Below are 26,357 nucleotides of genomic sequence, written 5' to 3'. Positions count from 1 at the left end.
AATGGGCAAATTAATGCCAAGCACTCAGCACCATACCTGGTATTCGTATACATTCCACTAGTGCTGGCGATGATTCTGAGGGGTGGCCGGATGAGTCTCATCCCTTGTAGTTGGTATTGCAATCACACTTCCTTCCATCTCATGCTATAATCTTCTCTAAACAGGTAACCCAGACAAGGTACTGGAATTTATAGTTGTCATAGAGAATCAAATTGTGAGAGTATTCAATCTGACCTTTCAATTGGCATGAGGAAACTGAGGTCTGGAGAGACAAAATGACTTTCCCAAGGCCACATGGCAAGTCAGAGGCAGCATCTCTATGCTCTCCTTTTCTTATGTAATGAATGGGCTGGGTGGTATTTTCCCTTTCCCGTTCTTGTACTGACATTTCTGGGAATATGTGAAACATAAGGCAAGTACTTATACCCCGAAATTATATCAGGAAGATTACTGAATAAAAAAGTGGCTATATAGCACACACATACTAAATGTGAAGCTCACAGCTTTTGCAGCCAGGACTAAAAACCACTGCTCTAGCATGTTGCCTTCTTAAGTGAATGCCCAAGGCTTCTATAGTTGAGCATATCTGCTCCCTGTCTCCTGGCTTAGCTCATTCCAGGGCTACAGAATGTCCTTTCCCAAGGGAGCAGATTCATACTGCTTCCATGGTCTGAGATCCTGAAGCAAGCCTTCCCCATCTGCGACAACAGAAAGTAAAAGTAGAACCTGTTGCAACTATTCTATCTCGGTTTGTTCAACAAACAATTATTGAGCACTTGACAACTGTGTATAAGGTGCAGTGATAATTGAGTGGATGGTCCAGAGGGGGTCAAGATAGAGCAGCTGCCACCTGGAGATGTTCATGATATGGACTTTTCCAAGAGGAAGGGTCCAGCTGGAAAGATGTACCTGATTCTTAGGCTTCTGTTTGGATTTTTTTTTTTTTGCCTTTTGAAGGGGTGCAGCATTCCTGGAGGTACTGCAATACCAGGTCAATGTGTAGAGTGAACAGCGCAAGCTCCTATTCCATCTTCCTGCTCCAAAAATCCATTTAATATATTGTCCTCGGATAGAGGACGTATCAGATATTAAACTGATAAGAACAGATACCACACTTGATCTTAGCCAAAAGGCTGAGAAGTGATGCTGCCTATGTCTTGAGTTCATTCTCTCCCTACTGATATTATTTTCTTCTCTTTGGCAGGAAGATGATGCCTGTTAGGAAGCCTCTGAGGTTCCTGTTCCTTTCTGCTGGATTTATGCTGCTGCTGGTATCGGAGCAGTTTCTACCACCCACAAATCTCCTTGTTAAATAACCAGGCCTCTTCCCATGGGGAACGCTTTCATTAAAAGAGGCAGCCACTGCCGCACAGACCTGCAGGCTTCTCAGGGCTCGAGCAGGCGGGGGTGCAGTGGGCAAATCCAATGGAGGCACAGGCTGGGTTGTGGCGGTCTCCTGGGGGGCCCGCCCTATTAATGAGGGCCCAGGCATGCAGCTGACCCTTTGAAGATGTGTCCTGAAGCTCTCTCATGGTGATCAATGACAGGAACCCAGACTTCTGCTTTAGCCAAATGATAAGTTTGGCCTCTTTTATGAGGAAAGGAACTCCTTATTGGAAACCAAATTACAAATTAATTAGCAGCTTCCTCTGGGGCTGGGTGTAAACATCAACACTACCCAATGATGAATTTCTATCATGAGCCCCCTCACTGCAAGGGCATAAAATGGCCCGGGTGGCATGGGGATCTGTAGACATCCAGGCAGCTGTGTCTGAGGAGAAAGGGCCTCCCCAACATGACATCTGCCTGCTGTGTCACCAACAACTTGCAAGCCTCTCTCAAGAGCTGCCCCCGGCCTGCCTCGATCTGTTCTAGCAGCGTGAACTGCCGGCCTGAGCTGTGCCTGGGTTATGTCTGCCAGCCCATGGCATGCCTGCCTTCTGTCTGCATGCCCACCACCTTCCGGCCAGCCAGCTGCCTCTCCAAAACCTATCTATCCAGTTCCCGCCTGGCAGCCAGTGGCATCTCCAGCTCCACGGGCCCCGGCAGCTGGTACCGTGAAGGGGCTTTCAATGGCAACGAGAAGGAAACCTTGCAGTTCCTGAATGAGCGCCTGGCCAGCTACCTGACCAGGGTGCGGCAGCTGGAGCAGGAGAATGCAGAGCTGGAGAGCAGGATCCAAGAGGCCTCTCACTCCCAGGTGCTCACCATGACTCCTGACTACCAGTCTCATTTCAGGACCATTGAGGAGCTCCAGCAGAAGGTAAGGGCAGCGGTGAGGTGAACAGGCTCTCTGGGAAGGGATCTGGACTAGTTGGCATTCCAGCTTGGAATCTTGTTAGCTTATTAAGCTATGTTCAAGACAAAGAAACCTCTGTAGGGCATAGGGTTATTTTATAATTTGAGCACTCAGCCAGAGGCTTTCATATGGAGAGATCTGGGATCTAGTCTTGGTTCTACCATTGCCTCACTGCATGACTTTGGGAGGTCCCATCCCTTCCACAGGCCTCAGTTTTCTCATCTGTAAAACAGGGATAATAATGATCATTATCTAATGGGGTTGTCAAAAGGATTCGACGAGATGATGCAGGTCAACTGCTTGGAACAGCCCCTGGTCCACACGGAGTTTTCAGGAAATGTCACAGACCCTTCTAACTGTCACATGAGTGACTTCAGACATGAGATTCTTTCCTTCCACATTGCTCGGAGCATCCAAAATAGGGAATTTGAATTTATGAAGCTCCAGGTTCTTAAAAAATACATCTCAAGTTCTCCTAGGACTAGCAATTCACTAAATATCTCCCAGAGTTCCAGGGAAGAGGACCTTCTGCAGGGATGGCTGCAGGGCTGCTGGATCCTACCTTTGCTGCTGTCTTCTCTTCATTTGGGTTCTTTTTCCTTCTTCTCATCCTGAACCAACCCTTTCCATGTGCCTTGGCCTACAGATTCTGTGTACCAAGGCAGAGAACGCCAGGATGGTGGTGAACATTGATAACGCCAAACTGGCTGCTGATGACTTCAGGGCAAAGTGAGTTTGGCCAGGGGCTTGGAGCGGGGGAGGTCCTGTCCTCATAGGCTCTGGGGCAGCTTTCCATTAGTTTCATGGAGGGTTGGAAAGTGCCAGCAGTTTAAGGCCTTCCTGAGTTCTGCATTCAGTTCCATCCTTGGTCCTTGTGCAGGTATGAGGCGGAGCTGGCCATGCGGCAGCTAGTGGAGGCCGACATCAATGGCCTGCGCAGGATCCTGGATGATCTCACTCTGTGCAAGGCTGACCTGGAGGCCCAGGTGGAGTCCCTGAAGGAGGAGCTGATGTGCCTCAAAAAGAACCATGAGGAGGTAAGGCTGGAAGCCCCGCTGAAGTGGCCCCAGGAAGCAGAGGGGGAAGAACGTGGGGTATGGGGTTGGATAGGCGTGGGTTGAAATTCCCAAGCCTGCCACATGTTGTTTCAGTGACTTTGCCCAATTTATGGAATCTTCCTGAGCCTCGTCATCTGTAAAACAGGGACAATACTCTCACGCAGGGTTATGGTGAGGATTTAATGGATAGGATATCCATCATGGAAATCCCCAAGGCATGGGTATGAAACACCTGCCACTTGGTCAATGCTCAGAAATGTAGCCCCCTTCCCTTCTGCATTTCCTGGGCTACTGTGACTGCCAAGTGCTCACTAGTGGTGACTGAATTTGTTTTCTCTCGAGAGCCACATAGCAGAGGTAGAGTGGTGCAGTGGTGCCAGGGTGAGTTAGGTTCCAGATCTCACGTCGAATGGCCCGTCCATCTCTGCCTGGCTAAACTCTCAGAAGCAGTCTTATCTTTTCTGAGAGGGAGTAGAGCTGCAGTGGTCTCCTCCTTTTGCCCCCATCCTTATTTTGTCCTCTCTTCTGTTTGTATATAAAATGCTCAAGCTGAAGCCATAGGCAAACCCTTTACTTTCTGATTTTTCCTATCTCCTGAAGTTTCTCAGAGGGGAAGCCCTCTGCTTTGGGCACCTGTGTGCTGCCAAGCCCACCTGAGCCATGGTGTTTTTTTTCCTCCTCCCTGGTTGACTCTCAACCTCTTGACTTGGGATTTGAATGGACAAGTGTCTCTGAATCTTGGCTGGGTTTCCTCAGGTTTAAGTGTAAAGTAACAATCAGTCACCACATACTCACCGAGCACCCTCGGGTGCCTGACTCATCTCGCTCAAATCAGAGAACTGGGAATGGCACCAAGAAGCCACTAATGAGAAGTTATCACACACCCTGGCAGCCTCAGTGACAACTTTCCCTCTTTGGCAGCCAAGCCTGGGAGACAGTTGCCCTAACTCGGGCCTTTAACTAGTCAAGCCAGGCTCCTGCTACCCTCCTCCCAGGATGAACACAGGTGCAGAGGGTGACTGGGAAGACTAGGGGGACCGGTTTCCAATTTTAGCCCAAATGCATCAAACAAACCCTGGTGCTGCTCTTGGATTCTGCCAAAGTGATAGGAAGTGTTGTGTTGCAGTGAGGTTCCCATCACAGGGGTATTCAGCTGGAGTTTGAAGAGCACTGGGATGCTGTAGAGTGGACTGCAGTCCTTGGGGGTCATCTAATGTTTCAATCTTTAGTAACTTTTGTTGCATCTTTTCATGTCTCCCTGGGGAGGTAAGCCGGGATCATAGGATTGTCGCACTTGCCTGGAGCTCTTGTGCCTTTTCAGGAAGTCGGGTCCCTTCGATGCCAGCTTGGGGACCGCCTTAACATCGAGGTGGATGCTGCACCCCCGGTGGACCTGACTAGGGTGCTGGAGGAGATGCGGTGTCAGTACGAGACCATGGTGGAGGCCAACCGCAGGGATGTCGAGGAATGGTTCAATACGCAGGTGAGCCTCTCACAGTGGGGGTGGCCTCCTCCATGTCCCTAGAAAGGGACTCCAGCCTTCTCCTTCCCCTCACTGCAGATGGAGGAGCTTAACCAGCAGGTGGCTACAAGCTCTGAGCAGCTTCAGAACTACCAGTCAGACATCATTGACCTGAGACGCACGGTCAACACGCTGGAGATTGAGCTGCAGGCCCAGCACAGCCTGGTGAGAGCTGCTGGGTGGGCACCTTCCCTCTGGATCCCAGGTGGCACTGAGCATAGATGCAGGTCCCCAGGAAAGAAGAAGAGGAGGCCCAGATTTCGGCCACCACGGATGCTCATCCTGTTGACTTTTCCTGGAGGGAGGTTTCTCCCGAGATCCAGCTCAGAGATCAAAGAGGGATATTTCAAATCAGACATGGGTTAGGTGGACACTGTCAAACTCAACTTCGCAAGAAGGCTTGTTCTGTGCTTAGCCTGCCCTTCCAAACCTATGGATCTCAATATCACCCATCCTGATGCCCAGGTTCTTCTCTGGACCAACTGAACCAGAGTCTCTGGAGGTGGGGCCTGATCATGGGTTTTTTTTTTTTTTGAGATGGAGTCCCACTGTTACCCAGGCTGGAGTGCAGTGGCATGATCTCAGCTCTCTGCAACCTCTGCCCCAGCTGGGTTCAAGTGATTCTCCTGTCTCAGCCTCCCAAGTAGCTGGGATTACAGGCATGCACCATCATGCCCTGCTAATGTTTGTATTTTTAGTAGAGATGGGGTTTCACCATGTTGGCCAGGCTGGTCTCGAACTCCTGTCCTCAGGTGATCCACCCACCCTGGCCTCCCAAAGTGCTGGGATTATAGGCGTGAGCCACTGTGCTGGGCCGGTCATGGGTATTTTTTTGAGGGCTTCCATATGGCGCTAATGTGTAGCCAGGTTTGAAAACACTGTTTTAAATGATGCCAGCAGGGAGGTACTTGGGAAATCTTAGATCTAAAGCCTGAAGCCAGACAAAGGTTGCAGAAGGAAGGAGGGATTTAGAATTAGATTTACGAGTAGAAACTGTGGTTCCATCATGTAGCAGCTGTTTACCCTTGAACAAGTTATTTGACCTTTCTGGGCTTCCGTTTCCAAAGTGACTGATGTAGGGAGGGCTTGTTCCCAGCATCAAAGGGAGATTTGGCTCTTCTTGGTTCTTTCTGAAGCAGGCCATGGTAAACAGCTCCCTTCCTCATGGTTATGTCTTCCGTTGCCTTAGAGGGACTCGCTGGAAAACACACTGACAGAGAGCGAGGCCCGCTACAGCTCCCAGCTGGCCCAGATGCAGTACATGATCACCAACGTGGAGGCCCAGCTGGCCGAGATCCGGGCTGACCTGGAGCGGCAGAACCAGGAGTACCAGGTGCTGCTGGACGTCCGGGCCCGGCTGGAGAGTGAGATCAACACGTACCGGAGCCTGCTGGAGAGTGAGGACAGCAAGTACGCAGGCCCAGCTGAGGCTCACAGACATGTGGGCAGGGATTCTGGGAGGTTATAGGAAGTAACTGGATCTACCCTTGAGGGACCATCAGCTTTGAACCCTGTCCTGACTATGGAGCCATTAAGAAGCTGGTATGCTCTGAAGGAAGTCAGGCAGTTGTGTTCATGCTGCCATCCTGAACCAGACCCCTCGGAGACCACTCTGTCTCATTAAGTACCCACTATGGGGCACGTGCTATGGAGGGCATCAAGACAGAGGAAGACAGGGCATCTGCCCTCCTGTCATTTCCATATGTTTAGGGAGATAGGGAGACAGGTGGCTGGAGGTCATGGCATGTCGGGAGCTTAGGATGAAAAGCAGCTTTGTTAATAGGACCTGCATGATCCTGCTCCTGCCTCTTACCCTAGCCTCACCTGATAGCTCCATTGCTTTCCGAAGGGAGATTTTGGCATGTCAGGAGGACAATAGGAAGCCTTGTGTAATTGAGCCCTGCTGGGGAGCAGGACAGGCAAGATCAGCCGGGGCCCATTTATAGAGAACGACATGGGTCATGCTGGGAAGGGAGGGTTTTATTTAATAGGCAAGTGGAAGGCCTTACTATTGCTTTGAGGAGGAAATGAGAGAATTTACTGCATGTCTTCTCCACTAGATGGTAGACATCTAGAATGCAGAGACATTATAATACACTTTTATTCCTTGTATGTGGCACATAGTAGATGCTCAGTAAATGTCTCTCACGCTCAAAGCTGTTCTTCAGGAAGATGGCTCTGATAGCAGTAGGAAGAACTGAGCAGAGGGAGGGGAACCAGGCAGGGAAACTGTCCAGGAGGCCCTGGCCACAGCCTAGGTAAGCAATGGGGAGGGCCTGAGTTAGGGCAGCAGAGGCATCAGCTGTAGACACTGTGCAGGTAGAATCAGCAGGACTTGCTGGCTGTCTGAATGCAGGGTACCTCTGGGCCGTGGACACCCAGTGGGCTGATGACTGTTGTAGATATTTCTTATTCCGCATTTGGCCTTGTTTCTCTGTTATTCAGAATCTGTAACTTCAGGGCAAGTGTTGTGTCCAACATTTGCAAGGACCAGGCCATTAGCATGCATGAATGACATGGGTCATATGGAGATGGTGGAAAGGCAGAAAGCTCCTGCCTTGTCCAATCCAGGCAGTGGCATGCCCTCAGGGCCACTTCTACTGTGTGAGAAGCAGGTCCAGTATTGCTGATCTTCCGATAGTTCCAGGGAAACTGAGAATCTGGATTTTTAAAAACGTTAAATTCTCCTGATTCTTAAGTATTTTCAACAAATTAAAGTAAATATGTACTGCCAGGCAAATGGAACACATTTCAGGTTGCACATGATCCTCAGGCCTCCCGTTGGTTCTCTGAGCTACTGGGTTTCCATCCAGCATCCAGTGTGTTGTTCCTGGTTTTGAGCACATGCCTGTCAGTCTCTGAGATCATCCTTTTTCCTTTCACCATGTATTCATTCTTCATTCATTTAGTATTTTGTCTGATCCAAATATTCTTATTAGGTGCCTATTCTATGCCAGGCATGCAGGGTGGGCATGTGTCTGTGGCTGCTGGCCTCACTGCTTGGCAGGGGAGACACACTCTCATAGAATGATTACTAATCACGATAAAAGGAGTTACATGTACCATGGGGGCTTTGTCTCAGAGAGGCAGGGGAGGCTTCAAGAAGGACGTGACAGTTGAGTTGAGCTCTTAAACAAGAGAAGAAATGTAGGTGAGGGGAGAGGGAAGAGGGTTGCAGAGATATATGGCACAGGGCATAAGGCTTGTGGCCTGAGCAGCACAGTCCCTGCAGGAGCTGGAAGAAGGTCAGAGTACCTGCAGCTCCGAGAGCAACGGAGCTATGAGGTGAGGCTGGGGCAAGAGGTGGGAGCAGCATCATGCAGGTCCTATTAAGGAAGTTGCTTTTCTTTATTTTATTTTATTTTACTTTAAGTTCTGGGATATACATGTGCAGAACATGCAGGTTTGTTACATAGATATACATGTGCCATGGTAGTCTGTTGTAACTATCAATTAGTCATCTAGGTTTTAAGCCCCGCATGTATTAGATACTTGATTTAATGTTCTCCCTCCCCACTCCCCTCACTCCTCGACAGGCCCCAGTGTGTGATGTTCCCCTCCCTGTGTCCATGTGTTCTCATTGTTCAACTCCCACTTATGAGTGGGACCATGCGGTGTTTGGTTTTCTGTTCCTGTGTTAGTTTGCTGAGAATGATGGCTTCCAGAGGAAGCTGCTTTTCATCCTGAGCTTAAATGGAAGCCACTGAAGGTTTTAGGCAGGGGAGGGACATAATTGGATCTGTGACTATAGAAGATGGCTGTGGCTACTAAGTGGACAGTGGTTAGGTGGGGTCCAAGCTGGGTTGGGGAGATCAGTTAGGAGGCCATGAGGTGACTCAGGCAAAGATGGTGGAGGTTGGGACCAGGGAGGCTGAGCAGAGGAAGCATGGTAGATGGGGTTGAGAGGCATCCAAGGGGAGAATTGGCAGGACCTGTGGCCGAGTGGGCCTTCTCTACTAATCCCATCCCTCTGTGACTTTCTCCTGCAGGCTGCCCTGTAACCCGTGCTCCACTCCTTCCTGCACCCCGTGTGTGCCCTCCCCATGTGTGCCCCGCACCGTCTGTGTGCCACGCATCGTTGGCGTGCCTTGCTCACCCTGTCCCCAGGGCCGCTACTGAAGCCCCTTTGTGCTGGTGGATCCTGGAGGGCCTGGGGCTGGGCAGCCTGCTATTCAGTGGCCACCAAAAGAGCAGGGCCAGTCCTGGCCAGCAAGAAAGACCCTGAGCAGGACCGTGGATCACCTGCAACAAGCTCTGATACTCCAGGGGGTGCTCAAGCCCTCATCACTTCAAAACTGTCTCTTTTTTCAATGGGTGAACTGTTCTCTTTGGTGATGTTTCTGGTTGTCTGTGCTGCCTCAAAGAGCATGTATTGTTAGTTAACTGGCAAATAGAGCTGCACTCAATGGCTTTGCAAACATGTCTGTCTGTCTTTGTCACTTACGCTGCTGCATCCACAGGCCAATCCTACTCAATTGGGCTCAAGAGGAAGGGGCAAATTCTGTATTTATTTTTATGCTCCTTCTGCTTCCATAGAGTCTTGAGAAGTGTACACTAAAAAGGCCTCATGCCGTAAACCAGTTAAAACTAATCAATTACTCTAGAGCCAAGTAATAAAAGAACAAAGAGAGGAGGGAGATAATTATGCCAGAAACCTAGGCCAAATTACTGTAATTGAGAATCATACCATAATAAACCCACCCCTAAATCTCATTACAGCTGGTACAATGGGATCATTCATTCTTTCAAAATATCTTCACTAAGCAGCTACTGGGCGCAGGTTCTGCATTAGGGGCTGGCTAATCCAGGGGAGAGTTCCCAGACACAATGTCAGTAATGCCTCATTTAATCCTTGCAACAATCCATGAAAAAGAGACCATTATTTCATCCATTTTGTAAATGAGGAAACTGAGGCCCAGAGAAGTTAAGAAACTTGTCCAAAGTCACACAGCTTGTAAGTGGCGGACCCAGGACTGAAATCAAGGCCTTTGGGCTCTAGAGATTCATATTCACAGTCCTCACTATTTGCAAACTACAGCTGAGTGCAGGGGGTATAAAAAATGCACATGATGACCACCATTCAAATACTTGTAGTTATAGGAGGAGCTAAGACCCGTGTGCATAAGACCCCACTCCTTTCTTCATAAGAGCCATATAATAGTAGCAGTAATAATAATAGTAATGGCAATGGTTACTACTTCTTGAGCACTTATAATGCACCAAGAACTGTGTGGAGCATATTACATAAATTAACTTATGCGGTTTTCATGACCACCTTGTAAGGTACACATAGTATCCGTTTTAGACATGGAAGTGGAGGCATAGAGTGGTCATGTCAGTTGTTGAAGGTTACATGCAAGGACAAAGACTTAAACCCAAGTCTAGCTGCCCAGCAGTGTTATTTTGACCATTCTAACTGCCAAATTCCTACCCAGAAAGAGTAAACACTAGTCAAGATTGGGAGAGAGTCTTAGGCTGAGAGGATCTGAAAGGCTTCTTGTAGCTGGTGGCATTTGAAATGGGTCTTAGAGGTTGAATAGAAGGTCTACAGGGCACCAGATAGGCAAGTAAGTGCATGGGGATCTTCAAGAGAGCAGGGGTCACTCTTGGAAGGCCTTGAGGGGTCTTGCTGGCTGGAGCAGTGGGTTCCTGTGAGAGGCTGATGGGGATGAAGCTCAAATGGTAGAAAGGTATCAGACGGTAGGGGGGCCTTGGGTACCCCACAAAGAGCCTGGACTCTGGACTCTATCCTGAAGGCAGTGGGAGGGCTGCTGCAGGATTTGAGCCCAAAGATGACATGACTGGAGTGACATCTTAGAAAGTTTCACCAAGTAACACAGACAGGATGGCTGAGAGGAGGGCATAGGCTGTGGAAGAAGCTAACAAAGTCTCAGGTAAGACAATGTCAGGATCATGGAAAAATAAGGAATCAATCTAAGAGACACTGTGATGGACCTGACTTGGCAATGGATTGGCCATGGCAGGTAAAGAGGAGAGAACTGGGGACAGGAATCTTGAACACTTTTCTGAACCTCACCCTCCAAACACACAGTTCTTCCTTAATGAGCTGAGATGATGTTTCTATTAAGTATCCTCCCACTGGCCTTGCCAAGAAATGATGAAAAATGGATTGGATCCCGAAGCTGCCTGCAGGCCCTCCAGACATGATCCTGCAGGCATCCCTGGCAGACAAGGTCATTAGCCTGACAGCAGGGACACAAACGTACTGCTCAGCAAGCTGTGGTTCCTGGTTGATGGGTGGGTAAAATTACAAGGAGCTGAAATACCAAGAGAGAGGGGCTAATTGGATTTTCTGGCTAATTGGATTCTCTCATAACTGCGTGCAAACCAACAATCTTTAATTTCAACCCCAGTGCAAAACTTTTCTGGAAAGTGCTCAGCTTGATAAACAACACACTGAGCAGATCAAATCTTTGGTTCTATAATCCTAGACCTGTTCTGTCCAGTATGGTAGCTCCTAACGACACATGGCTGCATATACTGAAACATTCACCTGAGTTGCACTCGTCACATGTGGCTAAGTGGTAGTAAATAGGACAACACAGTCATGAACTGCAGAAAGTTCTACTGGACAGAGTTATCTTAGACTGTCAGAATTAGAAGGAGCCTTCCAGATGATCTGGCCCTGCCTTCCCAGTTTTACAGAAGAGTCATATCAGACCCAGAGAGGTGGAAAGATGTGCTCACAGACGCAACCAACAGGGGGGAATTGAAGTCAAGGGTTTTGACGCCAAGCCTCGTAGGTCTCTCCAAGCTCTTTATGCTTTCTCCAAGCACCCTAGGTTCATTATTATTTCAGGCTAATACACATTTCCCCTTTCCCTTTCTTTCATTTCCCAAAGAAGGGGGACATATTCTCTGAGAAGCTGAAACTTCTTCCTGGGAATATAGTTCTCTTAAAAAGCATCACTAGCAACTACCAAACTCAGAATCTCCTTCTTTGAACACTGGGCTCAGTAAGATCAAGGACCTTGAACTGTGGCCCAGAGCCTCAGCAGGAGTGATTGCACAGGAGTTGTGGGCCTGAAGTCCTGGACCCTGGACCCCCTGGGGACTTCCAGAGTCTCTGTTTCCCCAGTGCCTATTGTTCCAGTCCACCTGGGTCCCCATTCCCACACCTGTGTGTCCCTCCCACTTGCCAAGACCTGTCTGACTCCCCAGATGCCTGTTAGAGCATTTTATATGAAACCAAGCCCCACAGTCCAGGGCCAGGAGTACCCCCCCTGCTGGAAGTGATGCCCATCATCTTCTATCTCTGGATGATACTTCAAGCCAGATGTGTCACGAGCTACCCTCCTGCCTAGCCTGTCTCTTATATGATGGATGAAGCTGTGGGCATAGACTTTGGGAGATATTTATCCCCCATCAGCACCGGGATCTCCTGGGAACTGGACTCAGTGTACCACGCATGGAGATTCTCAGAGGAACTCTCTCCTCATATCAAAGCGTTTGCATCTAATTAACTCTTTATAGGGGAAGAGTTTATAGGGAAATGTAGGCAGGACCCTGGTCAAGTCATAAAACCTCTGTCATATTTGATGTTTTGGAGAAACCCTCACAGACATCAGGGATCCTCTCCGAGTGGGACTGGGAAAAAAAGGTGTGCTTTTCAAAGACACCACTTTCCCCGAGGCTATTCAAGAGTCTGGGCCTCACCCCTGCTGCTCACTGCCCTAGTGGAAAGCACCCTCTCCTGGGGGTGGGAGTGAGGGCCCATGGGCAGAACTGCCATTCAGGGAAGACTGGCCAGAGGGCGACAGCTTCCTGAAAGATCCAGGAGTCGGGTTTGGCTTCTGGGAGATGGGGCCGTGTGTGGACTCTGAGTTGCACTGAATGAATCTTTCCTCACCCCTATATTAGGTAACCTTTTAGAGTGTGATCAAAAAAAGAATATGCCTCTTCCAGGCTATAACCAGGAAAATCATTAATCATAAAATAATATTCTTTTTGTATTTCATATATTTTTTTTTGGAGAGAGAGTTTTGTCCTGTAGCCCAGGCTGGAGTGCAGTGGCGTGATCTTGGCTCACTGCAACCTCTGCCTCCCGGGTTCAAGTGATTTTCGTGCCTCAGCCTCCTGAGTAGCTAGGACCACAGGCATATGCCACCATGCCTGGCTAATTTTCGTATTTTTAGTAGAAATGGGGTTTCACCATGTTGGTCAGCCTGATCTTGAACCCCTGACCTCAGGTGATCCACCCACCTTGGCCTTCCAAACTGCTGGGATTACAGGAGTGAGCCACTGAACCCAGACTGTATTTCATAAAAGGTAGCACTTGAATGCAATAATACCAATTCGGCTAAACAGAAAGTTCCTAAGACCATTTGACGTCTATCTTTTTGCCCAATTGGTAAAGACAAATTTATATCTAAATAGCAGTGTCCCTTAAGCATAATATGTGAACAAAGTCACAAATGAGCATTTTTGTCTTAATGGAGAAGATCAGTGCCTTTGGCTCCAGAAAAACTGGGCTAGACTCCCAGTTCTGCTGCTAACATGCTGTGTGATTTTGGCAGAACTCTGAATCTCTGCATCACAGTCTTCTCCCCTTTAGAAATGGGAGTAATTCTACTTTTTTCTCAGAGTTGTTGGGATATAATACGTATAAAAATGCCCGTTATGATGTCTGGCATATTGTAGGTGCCTAATGAATGTTGAGTAAAGAAAACATGCTTTGGCAACGAATTTTCTTTCTCTTCTGACTGTCCCCAATTACAATGGCAGCTGAATCATATTTTGGAGCCATTCTGAAGCCCAAGTTTCAGAAACAACAGCAGCAGCAGAAGCAGCAACAACAACATATGGGTAGCTTTGCTTTGCTCTAGGAGCATTGGATGAACTTCCAGTCTTGGTGTAAATGCCCTGGTAGAGCAGAGACCCTGGTGTCTGAGGCTCGGTGTCCAGTCCTGGAGTCCACCATCCAGTCGCAGGTGCCCTCCCTCTGCCCAGCCTTCTGGCTCCAGAGCAGACTGAAGGCCTCCCACAGGCTCAAGGGATCCAATTTTTAAGCCTCATTCTTTATGCTGTGTGGGCAGGGATGGCAACTACAGCTCACAGGTCAAACCCAGCTGCTACCTGTTTTGGTAAATCAAGTTTTATTGGAGCATAGCCACACCTATTCATTTCCCTGTTGTCTATGTCTGCTTTGTGCTACAATGGCAGAGCTGTTGTAGTGTAGTGTAGTTGTAGTAGTTGTAGTGCAAAGAGAGTATACGACCTGCAAAGCCTAAAATATTTACCATCTGTCTTTTAAACAGAAAAAGCTTGTCCATCTTGGTGCAGAGGAAAGAGAATGTGCTGGGGGCCCTGGGACCAGTCCTGGCTCTGTATCTGACTTGCTTGGCATCCCTGGGGAGCTCACAGTCCTTCTCCAGTCTCTGAAGCATTAAAGGTTGAATTAGTACTTGAAGTTTTCTTTAGTTCTAATAACTTGGCAGTCTTTGCTCTATTGCTCTTTAGGGATTCCTGAGGCTCTTATCAGAGAATTTTACTTTTTTGGGCATTGAAGGTCAGTGGAGAGGACGATTCATCTTAGAGCCAATGCCACTCCTAGAGAGATGCCAGATAGTCACTCAGGGAACAAAGCCTAACTTTTCAATGGGGCATCTCTAAAGAGATAATGTTTAACATTTCTTTTCATAACAGAAGGCAGTAAACAAGAAGTCCAAAGTCAGCCCTTTCTTTCATAAAATTGGGGAGCTACTTCTGAGGACTGAATAAATGCTGATGGGTTGTTCTGATGGCAAAAAAAATGAGGATTCATTGGGGGAAAGCTTGTGTATCACATCTGCTCCTATGGCAGGTGAATAAAAGCTCTGGGCAAGGAAACACTCGCACCTGAGCACTTGGCCCTTGTCACCAATCTGCAACTCAACTTTCTAGGACCATGGCTTCTAGTTAAAGCAGAAATCTCTGCTCTCCAAGCTTTGGCAAGAGCCATTTGAAGGCTCCTTGCTCCAGGCAGGCTGTGGCCAGCAGCCACTCTGGAAACTCTGTACCCAATGTCTGTAGATCCCAGCACTAAGACTGGGGCCCACCTGTAAGAGAGTCACCAACCTAGTAGCCATCTTCTTAGAACCTGTGGCTCACGGTCAGTCCAACCTGGCCCTGCCAGCAGTCACTCTGCCTGTCCTCTGCCAGGGACCAGGAACATCCCTGCCAGCATGGGCACCTGTGGCCGGTTCAGTGAAGACATCCTCAGCAGCAGTGGGAAGGGGACCATGAAGTTCCTAAGTGAGTGCCTGGCCAACTGCTTGCAGAAGGTGCAGCAGCTGGAGCAGGAGAATGAGAACTGGAGGGGGAGGGGCAGTGCTGAGAGCCAGCAAACGGCAGTGCCCTGACATATGCTCCAATTACTGCTCACACTTTGAGACCATTAAGGAGCTTCAACAAAAAGTAAGATGAGACCTTGAGCTCTGGCATCAGTGGCATGGAAAGAGAGGGCTGAGGACTGGTGATGGGAGAATTGGAGGGGTTGCTGGGGGGATGGCATCCCATGAATGTTCATGAAGATGGATTGAAGATGCCAGAAATAAACTGTGATGTCAAGGGCCCAACCACTTCGTTCTACAACCAGTTCCATTCAACAAGCATCACTGCTGATGACTGTGATGAGAGGACGCGAGTGGGATATAGATTTATTTCTTCACAATCCAGATCCTGCGTTATTTAAGGACATGCCACCATTCACTCACTAGTTATTGAGCACCAGCAATGAGTGATCGCTGTGTTGGGTGCTGGCGAGCAGACACTGCCTATAGGATGAAGCCTCAGCTCTTTGTCCTGGCATTCAAGGCTGCCATGTTCCCAGCCTCACTTTTTTTTTGTAGCTTACCTCCCTCTAATCTTCTGCAAACATCCTGTGCTTCTGTCAAACTGTGTTGTCACTCACAAAATGTTTGTTCACATGTGTAATGCTCTCTTTCTCATCTTTGCATGGCCAAATTCTAGATGGGCTTCAAAACCCAGGTGATATTCCCCACCTCCTGGAATCCTTCCTAGAGGTTAATCCCCCTGGGATGGGTTTTGGCTTCCATGGAAAAACCTACAGCCCCATATTTGAACATCTCTTATGGCATTCTCACCTTTCTATTTGTTTTGGAGTTCCTGTGCTGTACAAGATGGTGGAAAGGATGAACAACCTAACTTCATTTAAAAAAATTAATCACATTTATTTAGTATTTTCCACTAAGTGCTGATATTTAGCTGGGATGTAGCAGTCTGTCTCTGTGGCTGTTTCCATGTCTCCTTTTTGATTGCTGCCAACAGTGGTTATAATATTTCCAAAATCACCCTTGATTCTACTAGATGTCAAACCTGAACTGGGAATTTTCACATAACTTTTTTCTTTGAACCATTTCAACAATCCTCTAAGGTGAATATTATTATTTCTATTTTATCTAAAAAGAATAGACCACCTTTATTAAGAGTTCACTAGATGTCGGAAGCTTTGCTAAACATATATGCTTGGTTGCATTTAATACTTATAGGGATTTGATGAAGCAGATAGAATCACTTTTTCCATTTTACAGATGGGAAGATTTTAAGCTTCAAGTGGTTAGAAGCTATGCCTAAAGTCTCAGAGCTGGTAAACTGCCAGGCTGTGACAGAGGTCCATTTATTCATTGTGGTGGTGCCTTTGAGGAAGTGGATGAGGAGGAAAAGGGAGGGTGAGTGAACCAGAAGCAGGTCTTGGCTGTGCAGAGCTGGATTCCAGTCCAAGGGGCTATCCCTTCAACCCCCACATTGCTGCCCAGACCTGACCAATGGAGCCCCATAACTCCTCTCTCCAAGGGGTCTATAGTGGAGTGGGAAGTGAAACCCCATATGTGTCCCAGAGCTTAGCCAGTTTCATTACAGATGGGAGCAAACCCTTGGATACTTCATGCTTAAACATCTGCCATAAGGAAAGATGGAAACGTCCCCATGTGGCTCAGATCACATTTTTTTTCTTTCGTTTTAAGGCCTGGGGAGAATTCCATGGAGAGCATCCTTGTGAAGCATGGTGGCTCTCATTCCCAGATCTTACCCAGGAGGGCAGGGAATGCTTGGTTGGCTGCCCAGGTGGACAATGTGAAAATAGCTGCAGCAACTTTAGGACTGAGAGAGTCTGACAGGAGCTGGGAACTGCTGCTCCCTGGCACTCTGTCTGTTCACCTCTTTGGTGTCAGGTACAGGTCTCTGTGGAGGAAGTAAAGGAGGGGCAGCCTTTGAAAAGAATCCCTCCAAGGAAATGTTTCCACAGACCTAAGAAGTGTTAATAGAAAGATTCAGTCCCAAAGAGTTTTAGGGGTAATTTAATATGTGTTTGAGTAAGATCAAGCCCTAATCAAGAATTAAGTCAGCTTCTGAAGGACAGGGTTGGGTCTCAACAGTCACAGTGGCATTCGTGAGTGTTCACGATGTTTCAGACTCCACCAAAGTGCTGAATGTAGTTTATTCCATCTTCACAACAACCTCGTGAACTAAGAATTGTTACCCCCATTTTACAGATGAGGATGTTGAGGCTCAGAGAAAGAAATTTGCTCAAAGGCACACCTGGCATATGATGGCATTGAGACCCAAACCACCTTCTACCTAAGCATGTGGTATTAATTGTGTAAGAGTTAAAGAAAGAGGAAAGAAACATGAAAGGTGGCTCAACGGTCGAAGACAGGTTTATTTTGGAGAATAAACATGAGAGGGGCTTCTGGCCGATTTCAGTCAGGAGTTCTGTCTTACAGACTAAGGATATTTAAGGGTTTAGGAAGTGGGGAGCTTATTGTAGGTTCGGAATGTTTCTATGTGAGGGAAAATTTATTGTGGGGTTGGAATGTCTTTGGTCAGAGGGGAGGCTATCTTGGGGTTGGCATGTTTCTGGTTGGAGGGGGGTTTTCTTAGGGTTGGAATATTTCTGGTTATGCTGACGTTAGTCATTAGGCTGATGTTTTGGGGCTGGATTTAGGCTTTTTTTTTTTTTTAATCGAGGGAAACTTAAAATGGGGGTGTTGTCCAAGATGGCAATGCACCTGTTCTGTCAAATTGCTGTCTTTCATTGTGCACTAACATATCTGGTGGGCAGTGAAAGATCAATAAGTATTTTCATATTTTATTTAGTATAGAAAGATCCCCCCAATCAAAGCTGATGCACAAGCATCTCTGGCCTGAGAAGAACAAATGGAGAGGCATGCTGAGAGACAGGCCACTGACTTGGACGCTCATTTGCACTGTTCAGACAGGTGTCAGAGTCGGCTGGGCCCGGCCAACAAGTGGAGACCAACAAAAACAGCTTGCACAGCCTCCTGGGTGATGTGGGTCTGCACCAGGGAGAGCTGGAGGTGCAGTAAGAGTCCCTAAGGGAGGAATTTCTGTGTTTGAAAAAGAATCATGAGCAGGTAGAAGCAACTAAGAAACGGCTGAGACCAATTTCAGGGGGTTGACCAGGAAGAGCAACAGATCCATTCCTTAGGTTTGCACTTGGGCGCTGTTCCCCACCAGGCAGAGTCTTCTCCCCTTTGGCTGACCTTTCTCCTGCCCTGGATTAAAGACCCATGGTCCCAGAATCTTGGAAAAGCAAGCCTGGCAAAGACCACACAGGGATCTGCAGTCCAACTCTCTCATTTTAGGGATGAGGAAACTGAGGCTCAGAGAGAAGAAACTACAATAGATATAGAAAAGATGTGGAGAAAATATTCTAGAGCCCTGCCTCTTGCTATCTGTGGAAAATGATTCAGATGATAGATCCAAGGACTCAGAGGTTGGCATTGCTGACGCTGCTACTGCAGACATGGATATGGGGCTCAGAGAATAATGAATTTGCCTGCAGTCAGAGAGTTAGTAAGGGGGGAGGGACATAAACTAAAGCTGAGTCTGTGGATGAACTGTCTCCACGTGCATCTGCTGCAAGAGGTCATGTAATCCATGTACCACACCTGGAGGCCACGTGCAAGAGTGCCCGCATGACCTGCACCCCCAAGCCCCACACAGCAACACTTTCTTGAGCCCATCTTATGTACCCACCAGAGGTTGCCAGGGCAGCAGCAGATTCTGCACGCAGGGTGGGTTGGAACCCTCCTGTCATTGCAGATGAGAGGGAGGCAAGGGAAAGAGACTCACCTGTGGCTGAGGCCCACCTAGTAAATGGCTTACCTCTGAGAAGAGGCGGGTACCTTGTGGCTCTGCAGCGTCTCACAACTTTGACTTGTGTTTCAATTTTCAAGGAGTTTGCTCAGTGGGGACACTTTCTTTCTTTAATGCTTAGGAAACTGCATTTTCTGGTTCCTGGGCAATGAATTAAATGAAGTTGCATATTGAGAGTGTGATTACTGTTGTCAGGTTATTTCAGCGGGTTATGGTGAATATCCCTTGTCATGCTTCAAAAAAAATAAATTTTATTGTGTATATTTAGAATAGATAGCATGAGGCTGGGTGTGGTGACTCACACCTGTAATCCCAGCACTCTGGGAGGCTGAGGTGGGTGGATAATCTGAGGTCAGGAGCTCAAGACCAGCCTAGTCAACATGGTGAAACCCTGTCTCTACTAAAAATACAAAGATTAGCTGGGCGTGGTAGTGCATGGCTGTAATCCCAGTTACTCAGGAGGCTGAGGCAAAAGATCGCTTGAACTCGGGAGGTGGAGGTTGCAGTGAGCCGAGATGGCATCACTGCACTCCAGCTTGGAGTCTACAGTGAGAATCTGTCTCTAAAAAAAAAAAAAAGTAAAAATAAAAATAAAAAATAAACTATACAGCATGATGTTATGGGATACATATATATACCAAACCGGTTATTATAGTGAAACAAATTAACATATTCATCATCTCACGTAGTTACCCATTTCCTGCCCCCCCCACCCCCATGGCAAGAGCAGCTATAACGTACTCATTTAGCAAAAATCCTGAATATAATACTCTATTATTAACAAGAACAAGAGTCCTCTTGTACATTAGATCTTTAAACGTGTTCAGCCTACATATCTGCTATTTTGTATCTTTTGACTTGTGCAGTGTATTTAAAACTATGCCTATGACTTATGAATGGTCTCTGAAGTCATTTTAGTGGGTTCTGATGAACATAAGACAGATAAACACGTCTGGGCGTGGTGGCTCACGCCTGTAATCCCAGCACTTCGGGAGGTCGAGACGGGCGGATCATGAGGTCAGGAGATTGAGACCATCCTGGCTAACATGGTGAAACCCCATCTCTACTAAAAACACAAAAAAATTAGCTGGGTGCAGTGGTGGGCGCCTGTAGTCCCAGCTACTCGGGAGGCTGAGGCAGGAGAATGGTGTGACCTCGGGAGGCAGAGCTCACTGCACAGCAGCCTGGGCGACAGCGTGAGACTCCGTGGAGAGAGAGAGAGAGAGAGAGAAAGAGAGAGAGAGAGATAAACACTATACAAAGACCAAAGAGTCATGAGAAAACTTGGTGTTCAGAATTTTTTGGATTTCAAAATTGCAGATAAAGTCTTGCAACCTTATGTACTGCTTTATTAAAAGTAGTTTTATTAGCAACTGATGACGGCTTTCTGGAACGTAAATTCTCCCAAATAATTGCCAGGGTGGGTTTTATAATCCTTATTTCCAACAAAGGAAAACAAAAGCTCCATGACTTAAAAGAAAATAGTAAAGCCAGAATCTGCACTCTGACCCCAAAGTGCTGCTTTTGACTATGTCACCTTTCCTATCCTTTCTTTTCTTGTTCTTCTAAGTCATTGCTTCTCAACCGTGGCTGCTCTTTGGAACCATCTGGAGAGCTTTACAAAACAGTGATGTTGGGCTCCACCTCCAGGGATTCTGGGGCCATTGGTCTGGGTGTGGCTTGGGCATCAGAAGTTCTAAAAACTCCCCAGGGTTTTTTTTTTTTTTTGAGACAGAGTCTGGCTCTCTCGCCCAGGTTGGAGTGCAGTGGCGCTATCTCGGGTCAATGCAACCTCTGCCTCCTCAGCTTAAGTTATTCTTCTGTCTCAGCCTCCCGAGTAATTGGGATTACAGGCATGCACCACCATGCTCGGCTAATTTTTTTGTATTTTTAGTGGAGATGGGGCTTCGCCATGTCGGCCAGGCTGGTCTCGAACTCCCGACCTCAGGTGATCCACCCGCCTCAGCCTCTCAAAATGCTGGGATTATGGGCATGAGCCACCATGCCTGGCCTTTTTTTTTTTTTTTAAATAACAATAGACAGTGCACCCTGAGAGAGGATTCAGGGTGGGCTCCTTGTAAGGATGAGACAGTCCCCCGGGGGATTCTGATGTGCTGTCAAAGGTAGAAGCTGTTCTCAACTGGTTTCCAAGGGGGTGTGAGGGGAGGGGAAGCCTGTTTGTCCCAGACATCTCTAATCACTGTGTCTGGGACTATTCCCTTTTCTTAGAGCAATGGTTATCACGTTTGAGCATTCCTTACAATCACCTGGATGGCTTGTTAAAACAGATTGTGGCCGGGCATGGTGGTTCACATCTGTAATCCCAGCAGTTTGGGAAGTTGAAGCGAGCAGATAACTTGAGCCTAGGCATTCATGACCAGCGTGGGCAACATGGCAAAACCCTGTCTTTACAAAAAATACAAAAATTAGCTTGGCGTGGTGGCATGTGCATGTAGTCCCCTCTACTGGGGAGGCTGAGGTGGGAGGATTGCTTAAGCCTGGGAGGTCGAGGCTACAGTGAGCTGAGATTGTGTCATTGCACTCCAGCCTGGGTGACAGAGTGAGACCCTGTTTCAAAAAAACAAAAACAAAACACACACACACACACACAAACAAGGGAAAACACAGATTGCTGCCCCCTCCCTTGTACCCAGAGTTCCTGCATTCAGTAGGTTTGGACTGGGCATCTGAGAATGTGGATTTCTAACAAGTTCCTGGGAGATGCTGATGCTACTGGCTAAGAAACTAGACTCTGAGAACACTGTCCTACAGGCTGACATGACCAGCTTAAGAAAATGTCCAGAGAGTAATTTTTCTCAACACAACAGAAAAACCAACATAAATCTATACAGTTTTCTTTATTAAACGTCATCTCCTCTGTGCTGGCTTTTCCCTGCCTAATGCTTGCTAAGTGCCTCACTTGGGCTTGTACCTTTCCTCGGTCAGTGTCACTACCTGAAAAAGGGTTGAGGGTGACTTGAGAGAAGCATCCTGCATCAGCAGAGAAGGGTTGTTCCCAGTGATGTGCAACTAGCTGTTTCTGCCCTTTCCAGAGGCTGCTTGAGTTTGCAGCTGGGACCGGGGGTCTCTGGGGGGAACTAGAGCATCTCAGTGACTGGTGAGATGATGAAGCAGTTGTGGGTGGCACCATGACCATACTGCCTTCCTCTTTTCCAGCAGCAGGTCTCTTGCCTGTGTCATCAAATGCAATCTACCTTTGGTTTCTCTATAGGATTGATCAAAAAAATTACTATGTAAGAAATGTACTGTCATGATTTTGGCTTTAGAAAGTGGGATCAAGTGGTATGCTGGAGCTAACTCTTACTAACTCACGAGAGCTGATTTTTCACATCTCTTTCCAGCTCCACATTCAGTGACGTCATATTATTTGCTTGAAGTTGGCTATTGTGGGAGTATTTACACCACAGAAATTGGCCTACACTACAAACTGGAGGAGTTTTCCCTCCGGAAATCTAAGTTGCTGGCATATCTCTGGTTGTGTATTTATCCACATTGCTTAAGAATCTGTAATTTTATTTCATTGGTTCAGCATACAAATGTCTTTGCTTGGTCCTACTATGTTTCTTATTACCTGCCTACATAATTAAACACACATGGATTCAGAACCCTACTCTGCAGCCAGGCTCTGTGCCAGGGTCTGTGGATATGGAGATGAAAGAGGAAAAAGCAATGAGACAAACTCCCTGATGTCCAGGAGATGCCAAGTCCATGGTGGGAAGCTACCACCTCTGATACAGCCACAGTTTCCCAGGGTGGGAGGAGTGTGACAGCAGAGGGAGAGCTGCCTACCTGGGAAGCCAGAGAAGGCTTTGCAGAGAGCATAACTGAGCCCACACAGCTCAATCTATCTGTGTCAGAGAACAGTCACCAAGCTGTTTCAGACTCAGGATATTTCATAATCATGGGTTTGTAATGAGCAATGGAAAGCAGTGTTTTCAATATTTTCCACCATGAGGATCTTTGACCTGTGCCAAAGATCTGTTCTCACTCTGGCCAAAACAGAATTCTATATTTTCTTCCCTTCTTACAGTCTTGCTTCTCAAAGATTTTCCAACTCTTTGCAATTCATCTTCTGGAATCTCTTCCCTCACCATTGCTTGCCAGGGCAGGGTGAGCCTCCTGAGCTACTCTCCAAGTGCGTCAACTGCAGTGAAGCCTGGAGCAGCAAATGATGCCATCAGAGGCAAGTGTGAGGCTCACAGGTCCCAATGCATGGGCCCCAGTTTCTGTGCCTATGTGCAGAGGTGGAAGCTCATGATTGTCATCCACAGGAGAGGATAGGACTTGTTTCCCACACTCTTGCCAACACTATGTGCTATTATCCAACTTATCAAAACCTGACAAGAAAACAATATCTCTTTAGTTTGTATTTCTTAATCACAAATGAGCATAATACATTCATATATAGATAAAATCATATTTAATTTGAACAGAAGGGTGCCTTTTCCATTCATCAAAGCCTCAGGAGTTGGATACCCAGAATAATAAATTTATATGCTCAGCCTCTTCTCTCAAGAGTCTTCACGGTTTCCTGATCTAGGATTGTTTGGGACACCATTTTCTAACACCCTGGAGATGTGGCAGCACTAGCTCTACATATAGTACTTGTCACAAATCTTTACATTCACTGCAATGTGTGATGGGTGATGTTCCCACACAAGACACAATTCCCTAGATGCTTCCCTGCATCTTCCAGCAGTAGAAGCCATGACACAGAAAAGATAAGCTGTGAGTTGAGCACAATCTCCAGGTGCTAGCCTACAGCTCCACATCTTTCTCTCCCACTGGTTGAGATACGCCCCTATGTATCCAAATTAGTGAAAACAGCATTCCAAGACCACAGCTCCTCACCTCCATTTGCAGTAGACTTCATGCCTCTAGAGATTGGCATGTGTAAAGTCAGAATCCACGCAGAGAATGTTGTGCACACAGGTGAATGAAGGAGGGCGGCAGGCTCCCATCTCTCATACTCTGTGTTCATCACTTCTTGTTACTGAACCTGGCCTCGTATTTGGTCACCAGGGGTACAGGGACTCTTTTTAAAGGGTTGGGAAGAAAGAGAGTCTTAAGATCCCCACCCGCTCCTTCACCTCCTTTGAGAAAATACAAGTCAGTGGAACCAAGCAACTTTACAAAGGGCCACGCCACATCAGTGTCATTATGCAAAACAGTATATGGTAGAAGCCCAAGCCAGGACCCAAGCCAGTTAGCAGAGTGGGGTGTCATCTGGACACACAGGGCTTTAGCAGTGATGTTATAAAGTAACTAACAAGCGTCATGTATTGTGAGTGGACAAAATCATGGCTTTTAGCCCATGGAATGAATCTGGACAGAGGATAAAGCCAAAAGATGGGTGCTACTTAGCAAATCAAAGGAAATGACTTTAACAGTCTGGCTCTCTGATTTATAGAGAAGCTTGTTGCTATGTGATGAGGCAGAGGAGAGTAACAAAAGGGTGTTTGAAGATGTAACATATGCCGATTGCACCCAGTGGTCTCTGGAAGATGGGACAGCCTGCCCTGGTGATGCCTCCCAATGATGCTGTCTGTAAAGGGTTATTGATTGGTGAGCTCTGACTAGCCCTTAGGTCAGAACTCACCACTACTTACTTTCCTGAGAAACCCAGTCTGGACTGAATGCTCAAATTCTGTTTTTCTTCTTGATAGAACTCCAACAGCCTGTGTTTCACATATGCACATCTGATCCCTATAGAGCTGTATGTTCAGCTTTTCAGGGGACTTGGCAAAAACTCATCTTCCGTAACTTCTAGTTATAATCACTTTGGATTGTTCCACATTAGGTTTTTCTCAGTCTCAGGGGTCTATGTATCTACTGTCACAAATTTTGGAAGAAAACTTTTGGGATCTCAGCAGTCATGTATCTTGGATCCCTAGTACCAAGAACTATCTGAATGTGGAATGTGTAATATAACCATTTTAGAGACAGGGTTTTTCCCTGGCATCTTCTGATTTAGCCCTTGGAGAAACTCTGTTTTATTGTATTAATACCTCCACATCTGAGGTATTTTCTGAGATACAAAGGGAAAAATACACAACGTCAAATTTTTGTTTTACATCTTCACTTCAACTTCTTGCCCGGTCTCTAGGCCTTTGAATCCTTCTTAGTTCTAGCAATGACACAGTAGTTATCCTTGGGGGTGGAGAATTTGGTGGTGGTCAAGGTGAAGAAACAGCTTCTGGAGTTGAAAAAAGCTGATGTTGAGAATAGGCTTTATACTTTATAGTGAGGTTGATCTTAGAAAAATGACTTCACATCTCTTGTCCTCAATGGCTTATTTATTTATTTTGTAAAATTAAGAGTACCCACCTCCCAGGTTATAAGTAAAGATTAAAAGGTATCACTGCTCAATCCCCTAGCTCATAGGATGAAGGCTCATGACTGATTTTAGAATCAAGGAAGCAACGTATGAAGAGAGCCCACAGAGGCTCTGATCACTCAATGTCCTTTGGCTTTCATGAGTTCTTTTCTCAAAGTTCTTATTTGAGGTTCAGTAAGATTATTGTTCATTTCTTTTTGTTTATTTCTGGCTTCTTGAGCTTGCCTTCTTGGTCGAGATAAGCCATGGTTTTCGGAGTCATCCTCATTTTCATGAACTTCTCAGATACCTTGTTTGAAACATCACATCTATCCAAGTTACAGTTGTTCCCCAATGGCAGGAACTGTTCTGTGCTTAACCAGCTATATGTCAAGCATCAGCAAGGTGCCTGACAAATGGGACATAGCCAGGGGATTTGTGTTGAGTGAATGGATTCATCTAAGTCTTGTTACTCCTCAAAGTGAGTCTGAAAGGCAACCAACTAAAGAAAGAAGAAATGTAGGACTTCTTGATAACTCAAGGCTGTAACATCCACCAATACCAAGACTCAGTTTCTTCCCTGGATAGGGAAGGCTGGTTGAGTCTTAATGCAAGTGAGAACCATTGTCATCACAGGGGTTAGTCCTTCTGCTACACCACTGACCAACAGGAAAGTTTGTGTCTCCAGAGTGGACACATCCATAAAGAGGCCAAACCCAGTCAAGGTCTAAGCATCTGATGGCTAAAATAACTTTGCTTCTTTGAAAAATAATAAAAACCTTCTGACCTCCCACCAGCAGCCAACCTGATTTCAAAGAGCCAAGAGGCATCTCAGATTCGTCAACATTGCTTTAATGAGCTGAGAAACTTTTCATGGTAAACTCAGTAGCTGAGTAACAGGATGATGGCACCACAACAGGTAGATAATCAAGGCAGGAGGTCAAAGCATTGGAGCCAACACCCACCCAGGACGGGGTATAAAAGGGCTGGGAGGAGAGGAGG

General features: G+C 46.9%; 1 protein-coding gene and 1 non-coding gene across 2 annotated transcripts; one reads left to right on the top strand and one right to left on the bottom strand.

Annotated features, from left to right (window-relative positions):
* Positions 1-954: 954 nt before the first annotated feature.
* Positions 955-1,145, bottom strand: LOC111537710. The gene has a single exon (XR_002730079.1). It is a non-coding gene; the product is annotated as a U2 spliceosomal RNA (small nuclear RNA).
* Positions 1,146-1,733: 588 nt separating this feature from the next.
* KRT32 (keratin 32) lies at positions 1,734-9,592 on the top strand. Its single transcript, XM_023204142.2, has 7 exons — positions 1,734-2,263; positions 2,946-3,028; positions 3,180-3,336; positions 4,679-4,840; positions 4,919-5,044; positions 6,069-6,289; positions 8,869-9,592. Exons 1-7 carry the CDS (start codon positions 1,796-1,798, stop codon positions 8,996-8,998), a joined length of 1,347 nt encoding a protein of 448 aa, XP_023059910.2. The 5' UTR covers positions 1,734-1,795; the 3' UTR covers positions 8,999-9,592.
* Positions 9,593-26,357: the final 16,765 nt, after the last annotated feature.

This window comes from Piliocolobus tephrosceles, chromosome 16 (genome assembly GCF_002776525.5).
Source record: "Piliocolobus tephrosceles isolate RC106 chromosome 16, ASM277652v3, whole genome shotgun sequence".
Taxonomy (NCBI): domain Eukaryota; kingdom Metazoa; phylum Chordata; class Mammalia; order Primates; family Cercopithecidae; genus Piliocolobus; species Piliocolobus tephrosceles.
Note: the sequence above shows the minus strand (reverse complement) of the source record. Positions and strands in the feature narration are given on the sequence as shown.

What these genes read in the sequence shown, in the direction of transcription:
- KRT32 (XM_023204142.2), top strand. Translation starts at nt 1,796, where the DNA reads ATGACATCTGCCTGCTGTGTCACCAACAACTTGCAAGCCTCTCTCAAG. An exon ending in GCTGATGACTTCAGGGCAAA is followed by an intron (nt 3,029 to 3,179) that starts GTGAGTTTGGCC and finishes GTCCTTGTGCAG; the next exon opens with GTATGAGGCGGAGCTGGCCA. An exon ending in CTGGAGAGTGAGGACAGCAA is followed by an intron (nt 6,290 to 8,868) that starts GTACGCAGGCCC and finishes TTTCTCCTGCAG; the next exon opens with GCTGCCCTGTAACCCGTGCT.